The sequence below is a fragment of the Carassius gibelio genome, chromosome B17, assembly GCF_023724105.1.
Source record: "Carassius gibelio isolate Cgi1373 ecotype wild population from Czech Republic chromosome B17, carGib1.2-hapl.c, whole genome shotgun sequence".
NCBI lineage: Eukaryota > Metazoa > Chordata > Actinopteri > Cypriniformes > Cyprinidae > Carassius > Carassius gibelio.
Window position 1 is genome coordinate 21,103,776 of NC_068412.1, and position 22,944 is coordinate 21,126,719.

A 22,944-nucleotide genomic window follows, 5' to 3' on the forward strand; every position below is an offset into this window, starting at 1 on the left:
TGAGTTTAAGCAATTTTCAGAGGAAAATGATCCATCACATATCATGTCTTCGCAAAAGCAAAACTAGGCAATGCCATCCAAAAGTCTGAAAATCAATTATTTTGAAAATATGTGCCAATTATGATTATGTTAATTTAACAAAGATTAAAAATTTTCCCACATATTGGGACAGATCACAGATTTTTCATGTGAAAATTTAGCTTTGCGATCACATAAATAAATAAAAAATGTAAATATATTAAAATACAAAACTAAAAATAATATTTCAAAATTTTACTGTTTTTGAGCAAATAAATTCAGCCTTGGTGAGCTGGAAAAACCAAACCAAACAAAAAACGTACCGAACCTTAGTTAAAGAAACTTCCTGAAAATAGTTAAGGCTACGTTTCATAAATGTTAGGGCTTTTTGTTACTATTTTATTGGGGCAAATTGTCACAGATGTCATTTCATTTTATACAAATGTAATTTTATAGAAAGTGTCTCAACCGAGTTATATTCTATAATTGTCTGTTTAATGGTTGTTTCCATTGTCCACACAACTGCAATAGCCTTTGAAGTAAAAATCTACAGAGAAATTTACTTGGTTCAACAAAATAGTTCGATAAACAAATAAATGACTAAATCAGAGTCAATGTTGGCGCTAACTTAATCTTAGCACCTTAATGAATGGCTTTTATAAAGGTTAGTTTTCAAAACAATAAACAAGATGTCTCCCAAAAAGAATTAACTAAGGTTTTCAAGCACACAGAGTAAAAAAAATAATAATAATAAAATAAATTGAGTGGCAATGAGTGAAAAGAGGAAGTGAGGTTTGTGGTTGAATTGTGCCTCCAGAGCCATAAACACTCAAGGTTGTTGGCCTTACATAGAAATGAATGCAGTCAGGTCCACTTCACTAATGAAAGAAGTCATGACTATTCTTCAGTGAAATACATAAACACACACACAGCAGCCGCACACATGTACACACCCCACACAAAAACTCACATAAACACCAGAAGCTATCAAATTAATTTCCGAAGCAGTGCAGTTTAAATCGGAATCTCTTCTGCAGCCCTGACCCGCTGCCAATGTATATTTAATCAAGATGAATGACCTTTTTTGCAGTCTTTGTGTTTTCCGCAGCCCGACCAATGAAATGCATGGCCTACGCTTTAAGTGATTGCTTCTGGAAGGCAAGGGAGCGGATTCATTCATTTCAGGACACTGAAATGTTTTCACAAACACGGATACAATGTCGTGGTAAGAAGATTATCGCAGTAACCATTTGAACCATGATGTAAAGAAGGTTGGGACATGTCTGAGGAATCTTCTGTCTGCCATATTTCAAACCTCCCCCAGTCTTAAAGAAACTAAATGACACAGAACAACATCAGAATATAGCTTGGCGTCTATGTATGATATAACTTGTTTGCTTGAACATTATGTAAGGACTCCTCCACTTCACGTCAGGGTTCTGATGACACTGTCAGGGTTCATTTTGCGATAATGACCAGCTTCCAGTATATTATCCAGCATTATTACACAGCCAAAATGCACAAAACAACCATTCTAGCAACACAACAAACAAGTATTTTATAAATATATATTTCAAAAATTATAATTCAAAATACTAGCCAAAAATTTAAATTATAATAAAATAACATTAATGACTTGTATTCACCTGATGTCATAATTCTCAACCCATAAATATGAACTTCCCAGGACAACCTGAACACACCATGATATACAGTACGTACAATGTTACCATGGATGACTGTAAATATTAGGAAATACTGCTGAACGCTGCCATTGGCCAATCAGAATCAAGAATACCAGTTATTAAACCATCCAAGAAAAGCATACCGCACACCTCTTGCAATCCTCTCTGCATCCAACCATCCATTCTAAAGATATTCCAGTCACATTGTATGCTCTGTAGGGAAAACAAGAGGTACATGACCAGATCCCTGAACCAAGTCAAAGGCTCTTGTATGGACTCCTATGCACTTCCTATAGTCTCCCAATACAATGTCATTTAACAACAAGTCAAACAGATTACTCATATGCATATACTGTAATAAAAATATAGGAGAGAGTCTGTATGACATCTGTATCCATATCATTTTGCTATTGTCCACATTCAATTGTGCTCAGAGTCAAGGAAAAAGATAAGGGTTGGCCTTTCAGAGCTGTATCCATGTAGGAGTACAGAAAGGTGACAACCCAAAGGACAAAATGTGCTAGGAATACATAACCCACATAAACAGAGAATAAAAAAGACAAATAAGCGGCAATGTGAGCACAGAAAAGATGTCAGACTGACATTAAAACATTTATTCATATTTCGAGTGGCCTCTCTCTCTCTCATACACACACCTCACATTTCTTGCATACAGGGTCAGGCAATAAACTGTTGACCAACTGTATAATGCATCAATGTCTGACTTGAAATGGTCAAAGAGATCAAGTCGGCTCTCTCTGGAAGAAAGAATAACCTGCTTTCTTCTGCAACCGTGTTGCCATTAACATTTGAAAAGGGCACACAGAAAGAATAAAACACACACACACACAAAAAAGAAGAATGGATGCAAGCGAGGTCACAGCGGTGATTTAAGAGCCACATACACTTTCATGCTGCTAAAATTACATGGCAGAGGCTTTTTATTTTTGCACTATGATGTCAAATAGATGAGACATAAACAGACGCCCTCTAAAACCCCCTCACCTCGCCAAGGTAACCTGCTGAAATAATATAGTTATTAACACCCAACAAATCTGAGGTTCAGTGTTGTCCTGGGAAATTCTGAATGCATGTGAATGGACAAAATGTAGAGTACGAATTTCACTGCATTAGATAAAACATCAAACCAAGTGGAATCTGCAAACATTTGATGCTAGAGGATTTTCCAATTATTTATTAATAATTCTGTTTATTTATTACTTGCTTGAAAAGTGTGCTGATATGAATATATGAACACATCATGATGTGATATATGATATGATTTGATCTAACTGAATGGCATTTATGCAATTTAAAAATGCTGGGGTCAAAAAAGCATATAAGATAACAAGTAATGCAATAAATAGTAAAATAATAAGCTATTTATAGAACTAATGCTACCTTTGAAAATATCTCTTGTGATTATTTCTGATCTAGAAGTGTTTTATTGTGGTCTTGTGTCATAATTCAAAGCATTTGTTCTCTGACCACTGAGGTTCATTGTATGCACTTAACAAATCATCACAGTATAATTATGCTTTCCCTTTGCTTATGCAACATACGTTTTTGTCCTCTTCTTCCAGATATTCCCAGCAGGATAACTTGTCTGAGCAATTAAAGGAAACCCTGATAAAATTATAGAGCTTGATCCCAATCTCTGATCATAAAAATGAGTCTGTATACCCTCAGTTACAGTGCTTGTAAAAGAACAAAAAAAAAAAGGAAAATATTAATTTTGAGTCTCTTCTGCCCTCCTGTGGTCAGACGCTGCGTTGGCTTTATTAACTTGATCTGAAAGAAGTCTTTTTTTATATATATAAAAAGTCATAAAAAATGTGTTTAAGAATACATATACCCTCCAGATTACCTATATCTATATTATCTATAAAACAGATGCAATATTTAAAAGGTAGCATAAACAGTATTTTAGTACTGCACTCAATAATAAAGCCTACTGTTTATCAATAAAATAATAAAATATATATACTAAACTATGTTTTATAACAACAACGAAAAAACATTTAAATTGCTAGTCATTTTCCTACCTAAAAATAAATAAAATAGCTATTCTCTAAAAAATACAACTCTGATATTGTGCAGCTATTTTCCTTCCTACAATGTTATCAGATAGGAGCTTATATTTCTAAGATATCAAACCATCAATCAATAAACCAAAATCCTATCTCTGATGACCTTGCTGTTCCTTCCCCCAGAGCAGACTGATAAATGAGGTACAGATTGTAGAAGTTAAAAAATCAAATAGAAGTAATCAATGTATGCATCCAATTGTATTATAAGCCTCCACAGGAGAGCGGTGTAAATAAAGTAGTCTGTAAAGCTGACTTGACAGCTCCACAAATCTAAAAAAAAAAAAAAAAAAGAAAAGAAAAAAAAATTCATACCAACTATGAGAAATCCCTTCACATCTAAATCGCAATGGAAACGTAGACTGAAAAATGAAATAGGTTATGAAAGATGACATGTTCTGTGTGGATACTATCAAAGAAAGAAACTGAATATCAAATTTAGCCAATGCTTTTCTCCTCTGAAATTGTTTCCAAAAAATTGCACATGGCTCCATCACAATGCCGGAGAAAATGATGCCTTTAACAATGGCCTACAGTAAAAACATGTTTTCACAGATACCCCTCAAGTCACAAGAAGGACGTTTATATGGTGGAAAGGGCCTTAAAACTGCTATTCAATTTCAAAAAGCAAGTAGCTATATATATATATATATATATATATATATATATATATATATATATATATATATATATATATATATTTTTTTTTTTTTTGTTTGTTTTTTTTTTTTTCAGCGGAACCAACTACAGTTTTACTGATTCATATATCTGGATGTAAGCCAACATCAGACAACAAGGATTTGTTTATATACATTTTCTCTTCTGTTCGAGAGAAAGAAAAAAAAAGTGTGAGCTCAAAAGAAGCGTTCATCATAAAACTTCATGGCAATTCTGTCTTTGAGTCAACATGCTTTTAATCATTATTTAGCATTTTAATGTTACCATACACGTACAAATATATTATATTTAAGCCTATATACATAATACTGTATATTTATAATAAATATATGCTTTACAGTTTAAAATTAACAAATACAACAAAACATTGCAGGAATCTCTAGAAAATACTTACAGACGCTGAAATTGTTGATTGTTGCTTTCCCACCAAAATGATGTCACTTCCTGGAGGACGATGTCTTTTATTCATTAAAGGGATTTTGCACACTAGACTAGCTGTTAACTACAACAAAGACTAAAACAATATTTATTTGAAACGTATGACAAGAGAAAGAATAATTACGAAATTTTGAATATTTCCTAGTGATCAGAGCTTTTATTTTTATTAACACCACACCACTTTTATTTTTACATAACACCAGGAACAAGGCAAAGATAGGTAAACATTAAAATAAAAGAACATTAACTTTATTAACTAAACTGAAGATTACCCGGAAATCAATGTTCACATAATATATTCCTAATATATATATATATATATATATATATATATATATATATATATATATATATATATATATATATATATATATATATATATATATATATATATATATATATATATATATATATATATATATATATATATATTAGGAATGACTCTTTTCTAAACCCAGATAATATAATAAAATCAATTCGTTTTCACCTAAATGGTTTACTGTGGTAACCAGTATTTTTTATCACCCAATATAAACCACGCCCCCGTAGATGACGCGTGTCCCCTCTGACTGGAGACGCTTGTGGTGGGCGTGGTTAGGTTCATCATGGCACCGCCCATTGCGGAAACTGCAAGTCAGCTGATAATGTTGGAAGAACGCACTAGTAAGAATGAACATAGGTAATCAGTTTTTGAGTATTTTTCTCTTTTTCAGCATTTGTTTAGGTGAGGACTACGATTTGGATGATAAAACTGGATTAGGACGATCGTTTGATGGCATTGGTGGTTTAAGCGGTGGCGGGGTGAGTGTTTTACTTTAGTCCGCTTCCTTTTTCAGAGTTTCTGTAGGGCTCAGTTTACAGAAAACGCTAACGTCTTCATAACAATAACACTCAATGTCTTATAAATGTTTTTTTTACAGGCGACCTCGCGTTTGCTCGTCAATTATGCTGAACCATATAGGAGTCAGATTCTAGACTATCTGTTCAAGGTATGTTTGCTTAGAAAACAATCTGATCAGACTATGTTTATGTAATTTTGTGTATTTACATTATAGACTGTATACATGTCAATATGTATTTAACAGCCTAAATTTGGAGCCTCATTACAAATCCTGAAGGTTGAAATTGGAGGTGATGCTCAGACTACAGGTATAGAGCACTTTCACTTTTAAAACTTATGTGGAGTGAATGTGTTATCCATATGACCTATTTAATGTAATGATTTACAGATGGAACTGAGCCATCACACATGCATTATGGAGATGATGCGAATTATTTTAGAGGATATGAATGGTGGCTAATGAAGGAAGCCAAGAAGAGAAATCCAAACATCACCCTCATAGGTAAATAAATAAAAAATCTCAACCAAATGGATCAAACAGGGCAAACATCCAAAGTACTTAAAGTGTTCTTGTACTAATGCATTCAGTTCCAGACTGTTATTAGTAGTTTTCAACTTTAATCATTGATTTTCAAAAGGTCTACCATGGGCTTTTCCGGGATGGGTTGGAAATGGTGAAAACTGGCCATATAGTTTCCCTGATATTACTGCTTCTTATGTGGTGTCCTGGATTCTTGGGGCCAAGCAGTACCATGACTTGGACATTGATTATGTTGGGGTGAATGCATCTCATCAATTCCAATAAACTTTCAGTTTTTCTGTGGCCATATTCCTCATTAAAATAAACATCTGATTAATTTTTTTAATTTTTTTATTGCACAGATATGGAATGAAAGGAGTTTTAACTGTAAGTACATAAAGGTGAGTACTGTCAGAGTTTCATCTTTCATAATATTTTTTTTAATTTTTATTAAATACTCTTCATCTACCGTATTTGTATCCTGCCTCCACAAATTCTGTTGCACTTCTTAACATCTGTTAAATTAATAATACTCTAGTGTATAAAAGTTTGAGGTTGGAAAGTTTTATATATATATATACATATATATACTTCTGTTTGGCAAGAACACATTAAATGCTCAAACGGTGTAGTAAAGACTTTTATTTCAAGTAAATACTGTTCTTTTTGACTGTTCTTTTAAACTTTTTATTCATCAAAGAAAAAAAAAAACAATTTCCGCAAAACTATTTTGCAGCAAATCCATTTTTAACACTGATAATAATAAGACATGTTCCTTGAGCACCAAATCACAATATTATAATGATTTTTAAAGGACCATGTGACAGTGAAGACTGAACTGCTGATAAAATGTAGCTTTAAACAGGAATAAATTATATTTATAATTTATTTCAATTTATTTCAAAACAGATAACATTAATTTAAAATTGAAATAATATTTCACATTATCTATGTGTATATGTTTTTTTATGTGTATTATTTTAGTTTTATTGTTACATTGTTTTTTTATTTTTTATTTTGCATTTACATTTGCATTTTTGATACATAGACAGCATGTGAAACTTAAGTTTAGGTCTAAAATGGCCATGTATATTTTCTTTCTCTGCAATGTTTGCTAGCTTTTGCGATATACACTGGATAAAAGTGGTCTGGAGAGAGTTAAAATCATTGCAAGTGATAACCTATGGGAGCCGATTACCTCTGTTGTAATTGCTGACAAAGAGCTACAGGAGGCCGTTGAAATTTTAGGGTAAAATTTTTTCAAATGTACTGTACACATTCCTTTTTTAAATATGCATTCATGGGGAAAAATACACAGAATGACATGTAAATATGTTTAAAGTGTGGTGATGTGAGATCCTGAATGTTAGAATGGTTTGACTGACAGGGTTCATTATCCTGGCACCAACACTGTGCCTAAGGCCCTAAAGACTGGCAAGAAACTATGGTCTTCTGAAGACTACAGTACCTTTAATGACGATGTCGGCGGAGGCTGCTGGGCCCGAATTCTCAACCAGAACTACGTTAATGGGAAAATGACAGCGTATGACAACTCAGATTTGATCTAAATCATGTAGCATTTCCCAGTATATAAGGAGAAATATCACACATATAAACATTCAGACATATAAACGTGTATATTCAATGATGAGAAAAGCGGTTTGTGTTTGCTTTTAGGACCATATCTTGGAACCTTGTTTCTAGTTATTATGGGGACCTTCCCTTTGGAAGGGATGGACTAATGACTGCAAAAGAGCCATGGAGTGGAAATTATGTTGTCGAGTCCCCTATTTGGATCACAGGTAATGCATTTATATACACTCTATATATGCATAAGTATTATATGCATAATATAAATAATGTGTGATGTAACAATCCAAGTATTTGATTCATAAAATTCTATAAGCCCACACTACCCAGTTTACGGAGCCTGGCTGGAAGTACCTGCAGACAGTGGGACACTTCACACATGGTGGAAGTTATGTTGCATTAACTGATGAAAGAGGAAATCTAACAATAATCACTGAAACTATGGTGAGAATTAGTATAAAGTTCACTACAATTCTAAAGTTAAGGGTCACAAAGGTTTACATTTTTTAAATACATATTTTTGAAAGAAGTCACTTATGCTTGGCAAGGCTGGTGAGAACAGCATTTATTTGAAGTAGAATCTTGTCTCTTTTGATCAATATAATGTATCCTTGATGAATAAAAGCATTAAAGCATTTCTTTTGAACAGTAGTGTACATATATCCAGTTAACGGTCTTTATATTTGTACGAAAACCCATTGCTCCATTTTATTTAATTTTTTTAGACTCATGATCACTCCGTGTGTATAAGACCTCCTCTGCCTCTATATGATGTCACTGCCCAGAATGTCACCTTCCACCTGAAAGGGACCTTTGTATGTTTTTGTTTTCTCCCTCTATTTTTTTGTGGTTTAAAGGGTTAATAATAGATAAAATGATTTAAATTTTCATAATTATTTGGAATAACTTCTTTTTTTTTTTTTTTTTTTTTTACAGGCTTCAATCGGTGAGCTGCAGGTGTGGCATTCAAAGTTTGATTTCAAGACAAACAAGACGGTCCTCTTCCAAAATATCAAGCCTATTAAAGTAAGTTTATACATAAAATCAAGATATTCATGATATAATCTCTTTTTAAAAACAGTTACACTTTATTTTAAGGCATAGGCTACTTGTTACAGTGTAATTAATTGTGTAATTATACACAATTAGTTGTTATTATAACATAATTATGATATAGTATGTTATTATAAAATATTTTGAAGTTGTCTGGGTTCTTAAAAAATATGAATAGGTTTAATAAATGATTTTTTCTAAAAATTATTTACTTGTTATTTGAAATCTAATGTAATATCTCTATGTAAACTGTGAATGCTGTAGGTAACTGAAGGGTCTTTCAGCATAGAGCTCGATGTTGATGAGGTATATACATTTACTACTGTACGAAATGGTCAGAGAGGGAGTTACCCAGATCCTCCACCCTCTGCTCCCTTTCCTAAATCATACAAAGATGATTTTGATGTCTGTAAGTAGCTCTATTTTCAATCTCTTCCCTCATTTAATAGTTATTCTAATACTTTTCACACAGTGTGCACAAATCTAACAACTTTGGCTTCCTTTATCCCAGCTGGAAATCCGTATTTCTCAGAGGCTCCAAACTTTGCAGATCAGACGGGGGTCTTTGAATACTTCACCAACCTGACAGATCCTGGACCGCATGCTTCCACTCTGCGACAGGTGGTCACTCAGCGTCCAGTGACCTGGGCTGCAGATGCTGATCAGACAATAAGTGTTATTGGTGATTATCAATGGTGAGGACTTTATAACTATTAAGTACGCTGCAATTAAAAAAATTGGTGTCAGAAATTAAAAAATTGAAATCAGTAAGGATTCAGTAAAAACATTTATAATGCTGTTCTTTTCTTTTTAACACTTATGATAAGAAGAAATATTTCTTGAGCACCCAATCAGCATAATAGTATGATTTCTGAAGAATCATGTGACACTGAAGGCTGTAGTATTAGCTGCTGAAATCAAAGTAATAAGTTACATTTTAAAATATATTACAATGGAAACAGTTGTTTGAAATTGCAATAATATTTCTTAATATCACAAATTGTTCTGTATTTTTAATCAAGCAAATGTAGCCCTAGTAAGCATAGACGTATTTGAAAAACATAAAATTAAGCAACAAAACTTTTACACTTTGGTCATGTACTTGCTTGAGAAAAATAGATTCTATGCAGTTCACAGCTGTATATACTTATGATTATCAGGAAAGACCTGATGGTGTCATGTGACATATACATGGAGTCTGTGCACACTGGTGGAGTCTTCATTGCTGTCAGAGTGAACAAAGGTGGAGGTGTTGTCCGAAGCACAAGGGGAGTCTTTCTCTGGGTCTATGCAGATGGCACCTACAAAGTCACAAATGACCTCAGTAAGCATCTGGATAATAAAAGCCTTGTTTCCCATTTTTCCCTACTGCTGTAAGTTTGACTAAGCCAGGTCATATTTGCCATTTGATTCAACAGATGGAATGACGGTTCTTGCTGAGGGCCTGTCTGGAACTAGAGCACGTGTGTGGTACACACTGACCCTTACAGTCAAGGTCTGTTGAAATATATTTGTAAATGTTTCTAAATATATTTATTGCTGAGTTTTTTATTTATTTTTTATTTTAGTTCTCTCCATTGTTTCTTGAATCTCATTTCGCCACACTGTCAGATTTGTGCTTCAGTTGATCTGTCATTTATTCTGTGTTTTAGGGAAACTATGCATCAGCAGATCTCAATGGCTATCCCCTCTGGAAGAATACAGTGCTCTGGGAGCCACGACATGGATGGGCGGCCATAGGCACTAGTTCATTTGAACTCGCACAGTTTGATAATTTTGCCATAGAGGCCTTAACTTGATGGTTTTTGATTTGCCACTGTTGTGACACTGTAAACTAGCAGACTGGAATCAAACAGGTGTGTGACTACTGTGATTACTGTGAAATTTTACGAGTTGTTAATTTTTAAGGGAATCATATGATGTTGCTAAAAATAACATTATTTTGTGTATTTGGTGAAATGAAATGTGTTTCTGCGGTTTAAGGTTCAAAAGACACATTATTTTTATTATTTTACATAATTTTCCCCATACTATACATTATGGTGGCTCCTCTATGCCCTGCCTTTCTGAAACGCAACGATTTTTACAAAGATCATCATTATAAAAAGTGAAGCGTGCTCTGATTGGCCAGCTATCCAGTGTATTGTGATTGGCTGAATGCCTCAAGCGTGTGATGGAAATGTAACACGCCTTAACACTGTGATGCCATGTGTCCTGGTCAGAACAATGGCGGAACAAGAGATTATACATTAAAACCCATTATAAACGAGACATTTGTTGCATCCAGTGAGGACATAATTATGGATTATAATGACTTTTTATGTGTTGCATTGCATCATGCCATGTAAACATAAAACCATTGCTGGATTTGTGATCGGAGAAATGACAAACAACAAGTACTACTCTACACTGCTCAAAATCCGCTTTTAAATCCTCAGTGACAAATCCTTTAAATATGTAAACTTACTTACAGACTGTGCGTCAGAACAGCTGGCATTGTTGTCTTCTCTCCCAGGATCAGGAAACAGTCCTCCATAAAATGTGCTGCACACATCTGAATATCTGGGTTGAACTGTTCTGGAACAATGTTGTAAATACAACTTAACCACTGATTTCTTGTTGTGTCCTCTTTTGAAAGGCTAAACAAAGTATTTTCGCTTTCGCAACAAAACACACTACATCTTCACAACATGGCGGCAGTGGTGACCAATATTATGAAGCTGCAGACTCGGAGCCTGAGCCTGCTGCATCTACAGTCCTGCACCCAGAGTCCCACATTCTTAGCCGCCTCGCAAAATACGTACAGTTGGTCGATTTGTCTAAACCTCTGTGTCAGTTAGGTTTAGGGGCGGGGTTAGGTGTAGGTCATTCGTACAAATTCATAGGAATTGTGCAACTCGTAAAATACATACGATTTGGCAAAAATCGTATGAATTTGTATGAGTGTGGTCGTACGAATTAGCCACCTCCTAAAATATGTACGATTTGCCGTGAGATGAGGTTGCAAGGGGTCTGAGAATGCGGTACTCTGGGTGCGGGACTGTAGATGCAGCAGGATCCGAGTCTGCAGCTTCATACTACGCGTGGTGACAGCAACAATAAAGTTACGCCTTCTTTCTTTTCGTGAAGTTTTGGGCGGCATTATGCAAATCATCCCATATCATGACATAGACGTGGGGCATGTTATAACAAGCTGTTTTAGGAGGCCATGGATGAGTCTTAACTTTTATAAAGAATATCTCTTAGGTTTTGAGACTTTAGTCTTAGCAACTTTATGTATCTTATCTATTCACGAACGGCTTGTAACACTCCAAAGAGAAAGAAAACTTGAAATCGCATCATATGATCCCTTTAAGGCTTCAGTTGCATCTACAGCCAGTGTGTATTAATAATAATTAACTATTATTATTATCATAATTATCATTTTGGTTGATTTAAAACATCTAGAAAAATGACAGTGTGACTTTTGTTTTCTTTTTTGTTAATTTAATTTGAATGTATATATTTTTTTTTCTAATAAATGACTGTTAAGCTGAAAAAAAAAAGATCTTGCATTGTGTCATTTAAAGCAGGGAGAGCTGTACAAATTTGTGACAGTATATTCATGCTAAAGCACTAATAAATGCTTTATATTTTTTCAATTCATTATGAATGTCATGCCACACTCCTAAATGTAAATGAATAGTGAAACAATATTTGTAATTTTTATGTAATGGTGATTTGAATAAAGGAAATACTTAGCTTAAAAGGTGTGTGTGGGGGGGGGGGGGGGGGGGGCTACAATGGTGTTTTGTGTATTCAGAGTTGTTCACAGTGTTAAAGAGATCGATTCTACATGCTAAACATGGCCAAACTTTATTTTTTATTTTTTATTTGTTATAATTTGGACAAATGACCGAATTTCTGTGCTGAAAATCTTACTTCCGGTTGGTACAAGTTTCTCGGAAAAGCATGCACACGTAGACCATAGGAGAGCGAGAATGTGCACATCAACAGACTTCATTGGGAAATCGTCGCCAGCGCTCCTTAGGATTTGTTTGAGAATGTCTCCAAATAAGTGTGTTTTTGGATGTGAGGGAAAGTTTACAGTGATCAGAACCCAGCGTTACATGAATAGAGGATGCAGTTTTTTTTTTTCCCGGGGCAGCAACGGAGTGTAGCATTGTGTGCTCGTCGTTTCAGCCTCCAGGAGCTCGGCTTTTTCCGGAGAGAATCAGAAAGCTGTATTTTTCTGTTATAAATATGATAAAACTAAACTAAAATTTTTGGAGATATGAAGGATGCAGTACTACTCTAGGTACTCAAGATTAACATGAGATTAGGTGAAAACTGTGTTATGTTATGTTATGTACCCTTTAAGACATTGTGACAGTATGTTTAAATAGGCTTATTACAAAACATCACACCTTTCTCCTGTGAAAAAAAAATATGAAAAAGTTATAATTTTGTTGAATAATGTTAGTCTACCTGCTTTAACCAGCTTGATCCAAGTCTCTGCCCCATCAGTGGTCATTCCAGATGATCAATTATCTAGCTCAGCTTAGACCAGATAATGACCACAACTGACCAGCATGATCAATCACACACAACCACCTGCAATCAGAAACATGTAATGCCATGTCTGTGAAGCAGCACAGCAACATTTAGACTACTGAGAAATATCCATGTTTTATGCGTTGTTTTACATGATTTATGTTAGCTCATAGTAGTATGATAAATATAACCTTATATATAAGGCTAAAGCTAGACTCTAACTGAAACAGACGGTCAAAATAATGAATCACTGTTAGTGAATATATTCGTTTGTCTGCATTTTGTCATCTAGATTCTAGACAACACTAATATTATTTATTTTTATTTTAAATTGTATTTTATTATTATTATTATTATTATTTACTTATTTATTTATTTTAAATGATTTGTATTATTTATAGAAGCGTATGTTGTAAAAACTATTTAGTGTCATACCACTGATCTATTTTATAGATCAGTGTGTCATACGCACGTTGAACCACGTGAATACACCTGTTTCCTAGCAACAAAACAACAACAACACGGAATGGCAGCCAAGACTGTTGAGATGTCGCAAAACGCCAGACGTGTTTTTATTAACGATATTGATAAATATACATCGAAAAATATTGCAAGGGTAAGATTTATCAATTGCAATATTATATATAGAAAAACTGTGTCACATGTTTTAGCTTAATAATTATAGACACTGCTTGAAATGAAGTGTCGACTTGCAGGGCAATTATGTCCATACGTTACAACAGTATCGTTAACGTTATATATTGTTTACCCTTATTCTCCTGTTTTTAGTTTTTAGACTCATGTGTGGTTGGTGCATCTCTTGTGGACCCTGGAGAGGCTGATGTGGAAGAAGATGACGACAGGCTGCATGATGAGCAACCAAAACTCAAAGGAGCAACCTTCCAGATTGTGGGAACTGTTTCCAGCCAAACAGAGGAGGCGTGCAGTTTCATTGCTGAAGAGTACAGCGTAAATAAATCACAACTAGCCTACAGAATGCAGAAGACATTAATTTTATAAGTTGTTGCCAGTTGTATTTTTATTCACCAAATACCTTTTACTCCCTAACAGAACTTGAAGCGAGAAGACCTTCTGCATCATCTAATGAAATGTGATGTGGTCATTTATGATATTACTCAGAATGCTGATCAGATAGATGAAGCCCAGTGGGCTGTCTCAGGTATCACATTTTTATTAAATCAATGTGCACTTCTTTCTATTTATTTTTATTATTATTTTTTTTGAGCAGATGCAAGTTAATTTTTTTTTTTTTTTTTTTTTTTTTATCAAATCACAGCTCTTTATGAAGAAATGGACCAGTTTTCTGGGCCCAAGATGTTTATCCTGGTGTCAACAATTATGACGTGGACTATGACTAAAGCAGCTGATAAAGTAGGAATAATTAAAGTTATCAAATAAGTACTCTATTGATCACCACGAAACAAGAGTAAAAGGTTGAATCAATTTATATTTTTAACTCCACTATAGGATTATCCAGAGATTCCTTTTACAGAAGAACACTACAGGAGAAGAAAAGCTCACCCCAACTTCCATGATCATATCGGTTTGGAGAAACTTGTGGTCAAATTAGGCAAAACTGTAAGCAAGAATCGCTTACATTTAGTTTTCCATTTTAGAAAAGCAACACAATATTAAACAGCTGTATACACTATTTGTATTTGCTAATAACATTTGCAACACTTCAAGTGAGAAGTACTTAAAAGTCTGAAGTTTATATTTATTTTTGAATGATTTTCAGAAAAGCTCCCAGTTCTCTACATATGTTGTTGCATCAGGGCTACAGTATGGAATGGGAGAACACATCTTCCATTTATTTTTTAAGGTAAATCATATGCACATATTTTAAAAAGTTTTAATTACTTTGTGCTAATTAAAGTGTTGAAGCCAAATAGTTGTTTCGTGTAGATGTCATGGTTGGGCGAAGTCTCCCAGGTGCCCATCTTTGGAGACGGCTCCAATATTATCCCCACTATTCACATCAGTGATCTGGCAGGGTAAGTAATATTGTGGAGCTTTTTATGAAAACTAAATTACTGGCCATTTACACCCCTTTGATTTGGATTCATGAAGGATCATCCAAAATATCATTGACCACAAGCCAAAGTCACAATACTTTGTTGCGGTTGATGATTCCAAAAACACAATGGAGGATATCATAAAGGTGAGAATTTACACTTTCAGTATATATATATATATATATATATATATATATATATATATATGTATGTATGTATGTATGTATGTATGTATGTATGTATGTATGTATGTATGTATGTATGTATGTATATTTGAAAATTAATGGTTCTCATTCAAAGAAATCTTCTTCCAGGCAGTATCACTTGTGCTCGGACCAGGAAAAACTCAGAATGTTTCAAAAGAGGAGATTTATCTAACACGGGATCTGACGGTTGTTCTGACATACTACAGTGAAGATTATCAATATTGTACAGTTTTGGTTATGTATTGACATTTTTTTTTTCTTCCTTTTTTTTATTATTTTTTTTAGCAAACAGATATTGATTCTTTGCTTGTCAACCTTCGTATTGAAGCAACATATCCAAAAGAGAATTTTAACATTCAGTGGGTGTCAGAAACTGGCATGGTTGAAAACATTGAGCAGATCACTGAAGAATACAAGCAGACAAGGGGATTGTTGGTACGCTGAAATACTCTTGCGTTTGTGATACTTCCTCTCTGTTCGAAGATCAGAGTTGGGATCTTTGCGTTTCATCAAAGGTTTTACAGTATAAACACCTGTTTATATGTGTCCCAGCCCCTTCGGATCTGCATCCTGGGACCACCTGCTGTTGGGAAGAGCACTATAGCGGAGAGGATATGCAAGCTTTACAAACTTCACCATGTTAAGCTTAAGGAGACAATCACTGAAACATTAGAAAACCTGGTCAGTGTTGTACAACACCTAGAATTTATTCACAATCATAAAAGCATGTTCATATAATTAAGATATTATTTAAAAAGATAGTTCTCCCAAAAAAAGAAAACTGTCACCATTCACTCACCCTCAAGTTGTTCCAAACCTGTATGAGTTTTTTTTACTTATGTTCAATATATCTGGTGAAGATAATTTGACAAAAGTTAGTAGCCAAACCTGACTTCCAGTAGGGAAAAAAAAATAATTAAGACAAACTTAGAATCATTAGCTACCATCAACTGTTTGGTTATCAACATTCTTCAAGATATCTTCTTTTGTGTTTAACAGAAAAAAGAAATTCAGACAGATGGAACACCATGAGGGTGTGAGATAAACGATGACCACGTTTTCATTTTTGGGTGAACTATCCCTTTCAAAAAAGCAAAATAAAAAAAATTCTGAAGTAAATAAATCATTTCTGTTTTTAAGCATTGAAAAAAGATCTTTAAATTGTAAATATTTAATACTGATGATTCATCTAAACAATCAGGAGTCGTGTGTTGGAATGGAGGACGAGGAAAATGATCAGAGTGAAGCTCAGGAGTTTCTGGACACTCTGAAGGAAAACATGAATCAGAATGGAGGTTGTATATTTGTAATGTTTTATGTGATATATATATATTGAGATTATATATATTAAGATTTTTGTTGTTGTTGTTTAGGACGGCTAGATGACCAATATGTCATTCGTATAATGAGAGACAAACTCAGGACTAAACCCTGTATGAACCAGGGCTTTGTTTTGGACGGTTTTCCAAAGACTTACGAGCAGGCGAAGGAGTTATTTACTGGTGAGAAATATGCCCCTTTTTAGGTGCTATATTAACAAATTAAATCATTATTCTGATTAATAATACATGAGTTTTGATTTGCTGCATGATTTTTTACATATTCAACAGGTGATGAAGAGCCTGAGGACTTGCAATCTAAACACGAGAAAAAGATCATCCCAGGTCTGTAATTAATTAATGTAAAGTATAATGCAGATTAGAAATGCCTTTAATTATTAGCCTTAAGATTTGAGTCTTGCATGACTGATTCAAATCTTATAAAATTCATTTAGCTACACAAAGTGTTCAAAAGTTTAATAGCTGTAAAAGGAATCTCTCATACTCACCAAAAGTTGAATTTATTTCATCAAAAATACAGCAAAACAGAAATGTTATTAAAATTTTATAATACCATTTGGCTAATTTAATGCATAAATCAAAATATTAAGCCCTTTCAAGAAAAACTGTACCATGCAGTTTTTGAATGAGAAGGCTGTGCAGTCTTGTTCAGCTGAGCTTTATATAATGCGAACATTTTCAGTGAGATGTTATATTTGTAGACATGAACTGAGAATATGACACCCACAACTCATTTAAAAGATATACTTTAACATGTGGCTTTAAACATCGCTATGACACTATTAAAACATTCATCTGTCTCTTTTTCAGAGTTTGTGTTCTTTGTCGACGCCACTGATGTTTTCCTGAAAACCCGCGTCCTGAATCTACCCGAGACTGTTGTAGAAGGAACCTCATACACTCCTGAACAGTTCCTTCGCCGCTTAGCCAGTTTCAGAGAAAGAAACGTAGAGGATGAGACGTTGCTGAACTACTTTGAGGATCTGGAGATTCATCCTGAGCACATGGGTAATGCTAAAGGAGAGAAACAAATCACATTTTAATGAAGTGCAGTAGTACTACATCTGTTGATCTAACTAATACAGGCTAAGCATTAAGGTACAATCACATTTACGAATTTTCCTGGACAAAATCCAGACATTTCAATATGTTGGTGGGTTTTGATGTGAGAGAATGAAAGGAGACGGACTTGGGCATTGTTCTGGTTTAGAAGTGACAGCTAAAATGTTTTAATGAGGGATTTGTTTCGTACAAACATGCAGCTTTTCATTTCACAAGACGTTAACTGTTGAACTGAAGTCGTGGATCACTTTTTTTTGGATTATTATGGTGTTTTTATCAGCAGTTTGGACTCTCATTCTGACGGCACCCATTCACAATTCAATTCAAGTTTCAATTCAAGTTTATTTGTATAGCGCTTTTTACAAAACAAAACGTTACAAAGCAACTTTACAGAAAATTATGTTTCTACAATATTTAGTAGTAGCTAGTAGTTTGTGTACATTTGACAGGATTTTAGAAAAACTAAAAAATAATAATAATACAAGACGTAGTCAGCTAGACGATGAACTATCAATATTATTAATTAAGTTATTATATGATTAAGTCACACATTTAGGAATAATTGTTAGTTCTGTTTGTTCATTCAGGGTTAGCATCATCTGGGGTCCTCTGAGGGTCAGCATCATCTCTTCTCAGGTGTTCTGGATCCAGACTGGAGCTTGTGTAAATCCTAGTTACCACGGGATGTGAATCCCGTGGCAAAACATAGAAACAAAATACAGACATCATAAGCATAGCTGCTGATCCAACAAAGTAAAATTTATTTAACCCAAGCTAATGAATAAAAATGCACCTTTGATCAGATGCAACTACACTCACAATTAAAAAGATACATTATTCGAATGCTTGGCGAAAGAGATGTGTTTTTAATCTAGATTTAAACAAAGAGAGTGTGTCTGAACCCCGAACATTATCAGGAAGGCTATTCCAGAGTTTGGGAGCCAAATGTGAGAAGGCTCTACCTCCTTTAGTGGACTTTGCTATCCTAGGAACTACCAAAAATCCAGCGTTTTGTGACCTTAGGGTGCGTGATGGGTTGTAACGTGGTAGAAGGCTAGTTAGGTACGCTGGAGCTAAACCATTTAGGGCCTTATAGGTAAGTAATGATAATTTGTAACTGATGCGGAACTTAATAGGAAGCCAGTGCAGAGACTGTAAAATTGGGGTAATATGATCATATTTTCTTGACCTCGTAAGGACTCTAGCTGCTGCATTTTGGACGACCTGTAGCTTGTTTATTGAAGAAGCAGGACAACCACCTAGAAGTGCATTACAATAGTCCAGTCTAGAGGTCATGAATGCATGAACTAGCTTTTCTGCATCAGAAACAGATAACATGTTTCGTAGCTTGGCAATGTTTCTAAGATGGAAGAATGCAATTTTTGTAACATTGGAAATATGATTTTCAAAAGACAAATTGCTGTCTAATATAACACCCAGATTTCTGACTGTAGAGGAAGTAACAGTACATCCGTCTAGTTGCAGATTGTAATCTACAAGATTCTGTGTAGTGTTTTTTGGTCCAATAATTAATATCTCCGTCTTATCCGAATTTAATTGGAGAAAATTCTTTGTCATCCAATCTTTTACATTTTTAACACACTCTGTTAGCTTAGATAATTGGGAAGTTTCATCTGGTCTCGTTGATATATACAGCTGAGTATCATCAGCATAACAGTGGAAGCTAATTCCGTATTTTCTAATAATATTACCAAGGGGCAACATGTATATTGAAAATAGAAGGGGACCTAGGACGGATCCTTGTGGCACTCCATATTTTACTGATGATAAATGAGATGACTCCCCATTTAAGTAAACAAAATGGTAGCGATCGGACAGGTAGGATCTAAACCATCTTAGAGCCTGCCCTTGAATACCTGTATAGTTTTGTAATCGATCTATGAGTATGTCATGATCTATGGTGTCGAATGCAGCACTAAGATCAAGTAAGACTAGAAATGAGATGCAGCCTTGGTCTGACGCAAGGAGCAGGTCATTTGTAATTTTAACAAGTGCAGTTTCTGTGCTATGGTGGGGCCTAAAACCTGACTGAAATTCTTCATACAGATCATTTTTATGCAGGAAGGTGCTCAATTGAGCAGACACAACTTTTTCTAAAATTTTAGACATAAATGGAAGATTTGAAATAGGCCTATAATTTGCCAGTACACTAGGATCTAGTTTTGGTTTCTTAATAAGAGGCTTGATAACCGCCAGCTTGAATGGTTTTGGGACGTGTCCTAAAGATAACGACGAGTTAATGATATTGAGAAGCGGTTCTTCGGCTACAGGTAACAGCTCTTTCAGTAATTTAGTGGGTACAGGATCTAATAAACATGTTGTTGGTTTAGATACAGTGATAAGTTTATTTAGCTCCTCCTGTCCTATGGTTGTAAAGCACTGCAGTGTGGCCTAAGTGTTCAAATACCTGCATATCTATTTTCCTTATTTCTCTTTTATTTCAGAGATTACAAGCAATGATGACAGTGAATACCTGCTGGTCATAGAGAAGGTTTGCAAAAAGGTGGGCAAACCGAAGAACTATGGGATAGTTTTAGAAGAGGTTGAGGAAGAAGAGCAGCGGCAAGCAGAACAACAGCTAAAGGAAAGGGCAGCACAAAGAGCCGAGGCAGAGCGGCGGGAGGAAGAGGAGGCCCAACAGAGAGATCAGCGCTGGGGGGAATGGGTAAGCACCTGCATTCAGTCTTCTGATAACTACAGTGGATTCAGTGCATTTTAAGTTGTTATAAACTTTATCAGTATATAAAAAGATTCTAATCTCTTCTTGTCTATGAGATGTTAGTGTGTGTTTGATTGTTTTAAGAATCATCGACTTGAGGAGGTGAGGAGACAAGAATATGACCTGTTGGAATCTCAGTCAGAACTTTTAAGGAGCTATCTTATGAAGGATGTGATGCCCACTCTCACCCAAGGGCTCATCGAATGCTGTAGAATACGTCCTGACGACCCCATAGACTTCCTGGTGGGTTGGTCATCTTAATAATACTTATAGAGTCATTTGTTTTTCTGGATGAATTGTAAAATTGTCACTCTTTGTATCTTTCAGGCCGAATACCTTCTAAAAAATAATCCTGAAGGGTAATAAAACATGGACATTATTTGCCTTGGGGTTTCAGCAGCAAGTGTAACTTCTGTCTTTATGTTCATTGAAAATGTAAATCTTTAATACAGTCTGTGATTATGAATGAATAATAATATTTCAATGATGCATGTAATGAACGAATACAATGCAAATCAAATAGAAAACACATTTCTTTCACTGTGTTTATCTTTCCATGATTTCAAAATGCAAAAACAAAAAACCTTAAAAGGTTGATGGGATGAAGCTGGTAATTGGAAGTTCGTTTGTGGGAAATTATGTCCATCATGTCATGATTAGATGTATTTGTCCTCTGTTTTCAAAGGATAAATGTTACAAATGGCAGATAATTAACAGACCCTTTTAGCTAGCCCATAATTGATTTCATTAGTAAAATAAACAAATACTGCAATTTAGGAAGTGCTGTAGCTCTTTCAGTTCAGCTTTTAATATGATAAAACATTAACATAGTCCTCAGTGCCACTTCATCTGTTCTCAAATCGAAGAATATTATACTAACTAAAACAATGATCCAATGCAGAAGGGCCACAAAGGGTGCAAGAGTCCAGTTTACAGCAGGCAATAACAGAACTCAAAGACATGAGGAATCACGGGGTAAATGGCAGCAGAAGGTGGCAATAAACAATAAACCGGGTTGGAATTTACAAGTCAAGTGCAACCATAATAGATGTACAGCTGCTAAGGACGGGATTGTGTATGACAAAGCACAGGTGCATGAGGTTAGGCAGAAATATTGGCTGTCTGTAATATGGATGGGCCCCGAGTGGAAACGGTTTATGATTTTGTTTATCAGCACTTTTGATGCAGAACAAACTTTTTAAAATATCAGTCCTAAGAGTTTCAATCTGAAATTCAGCTACTCAAATAGGCAAGCATCAGTGATCGGAGATATGATCATTTAACAAGCTCCTCTGACTTTTAAATGTATTGAAAATGTTGCATTAGGAAAAATGTTTTCCAAAATTTCCAAAAAGCCAAAATTTATTGCACAGTATTTTTCGAGGAATATTATTGTAAATTGACTTTGTTACCTAAAATGTCTACTTAAAAATCTATATAAAATATATACATTAATATTTACTGTTATAAAAGTTCCGAGTCAAGATTTTTTGACAAAAAAAGAGAAAAGATCAGCATTTATTATTATTATTATTATTTTTTTTTTTACTAAAAATCTTTCTTGATGAACGAAAGAACGAAAAAATCACCTTTGATGAACTTTCTGCATCCTTGCTAAAAGTGTCCCTACCTAAAGTATTAATTGCAAAGAATAAAAGTACTATTTTATTTATTAATTAAAATCTCACTACACAAACTTTTGCTAAGTTATACTGTTTAAAGCTACAACTCTGTCTTTCAAGACTTTAGCAGGTTACTATACAGGTATATACCACTAGATGGCACTCCTACCCATGCAATACAACATATTTCTTTTCCTTCTGATTTCCCACCAAGACCACTAAGATTGAAACAAACAACCCATTTGACCACATACTGTGGAAACATTTATGTACGTTAAACAGTTAAGCCTGAGTTTATACTACTACTGCAAACTTTTATAAGTATCGATAAGAACTTTTTTTCCCACGGCACTGAACTATATTTGCACCTTTTGGATCAATAAAGCATGCCTTTTAATATAATAACACAAAACTAATACAGTATCCAGTATCTTTTCATTGCTCAGTTTTTGAGAGATGTTTATTTCAGTCTTTAATGACTTTAAATGATAACTG

The 22,944-nt window shown here is 34.5% G+C and overlaps 2 protein-coding genes and 1 long non-coding RNA gene across 4 annotated transcripts in view; 2 read left to right on the forward strand and 1 right to left on the reverse strand.

Moving 5' to 3' along the window:
- Window positions 1-4,929, reverse strand: part of LOC127976806 (uncharacterized) — a 45,396-nt gene extending 40,467 nt beyond the window's left edge. Inside the window, exon 1 of one of the 2 annotated variants that reach the window (XR_008157933.1) lies at window positions 4,863-4,929. This is a non-coding gene — a long non-coding RNA (uncharacterized LOC127976806). The remainder of the gene's footprint in view (window positions 1-4,862) is intronic. The other variant, XR_008157932.1, reaches the window with a different exon arrangement.
- A 596-nt stretch (window positions 4,930-5,525) lies between these two features.
- On the forward strand, window positions 5,526-11,522 carry galcb (galactosylceramidase b). Its single transcript, XM_052580728.1, has 17 exons — window positions 5,526-5,707; window positions 5,827-5,895; window positions 5,992-6,055; window positions 6,136-6,249; window positions 6,386-6,525; window positions 6,630-6,668; window positions 7,386-7,516; window positions 7,655-7,810; window positions 7,945-8,069; window positions 8,174-8,301; window positions 8,583-8,672; window positions 8,794-8,883; window positions 9,175-9,319; window positions 9,422-9,605; window positions 10,071-10,234; window positions 10,329-10,405; window positions 10,563-11,522. The coding sequence occupies exons 1-17, from the start codon at window positions 5,576-5,578 to the stop codon at window positions 10,707-10,709; spliced, it is 1,995 nt and encodes a 664-aa protein (XP_052436688.1). The 5' UTR covers window positions 5,526-5,575; the 3' UTR covers window positions 10,710-11,522.
- A 2,412-nt stretch (window positions 11,523-13,934) lies between these two features.
- On the forward strand, window positions 13,935-21,226 carry ak7b (adenylate kinase 7b). Its single transcript, XM_052580727.1, has 18 exons — window positions 13,935-14,059; window positions 14,233-14,412; window positions 14,515-14,623; window positions 14,741-14,835; window positions 14,932-15,042; window positions 15,203-15,286; window positions 15,370-15,458; window positions 15,535-15,625; window positions 15,794-15,871; window positions 15,971-16,120; window positions 16,238-16,366; window positions 16,887-16,980; window positions 17,059-17,187; window positions 17,296-17,349; window positions 17,836-18,033; window positions 20,553-20,773; window positions 20,912-21,070; window positions 21,155-21,226. Exons 1-18 carry the CDS (start codon window positions 13,970-13,972, stop codon window positions 21,188-21,190), a joined length of 2,097 nt encoding a protein of 698 aa, XP_052436687.1. The 5' UTR covers window positions 13,935-13,969; the 3' UTR covers window positions 21,191-21,226.
- The last annotated feature ends 1,718 nt before the right edge of the window (window positions 21,227-22,944 follow it).

What these genes read in the sequence shown, in the direction of transcription:
- galcb (XM_052580728.1), top strand. Translation starts at nt 5,576, where the DNA reads ATGAACATAGGTAATCAGTTTTTGAGTATTTTTCTCTTTTTCAGCATT. An exon ending in CAAAGTCACAAATGACCTCA is followed by an intron (nt 10,235 to 10,328) that starts GTAAGCATCTGG and finishes TTGATTCAACAG; the next exon opens with ATGGAATGACGGTTCTTGCT. An exon ending in CACTGACCCTTACAGTCAAG is followed by an intron (nt 10,406 to 10,562) that starts GTCTGTTGAAAT and finishes TCTGTGTTTTAG; the next exon opens with GGAAACTATGCATCAGCAGA.
- ak7b (XM_052580727.1), top strand. Translation starts at nt 13,970, where the DNA reads ATGGCAGCCAAGACTGTTGAGATGTCGCAAAACGCCAGACGTGTTTTT. An exon ending in CACATCAGTGATCTGGCAGG is followed by an intron (nt 15,459 to 15,534) that starts GTAAGTAATATT and finishes GGATTCATGAAG; the next exon opens with GATCATCCAAAATATCATTG. An exon ending in ATCAGCGCTGGGGGGAATGG is followed by an intron (nt 20,774 to 20,911) that starts GTAAGCACCTGC and finishes GATTGTTTTAAG; the next exon opens with AATCATCGACTTGAGGAGGT.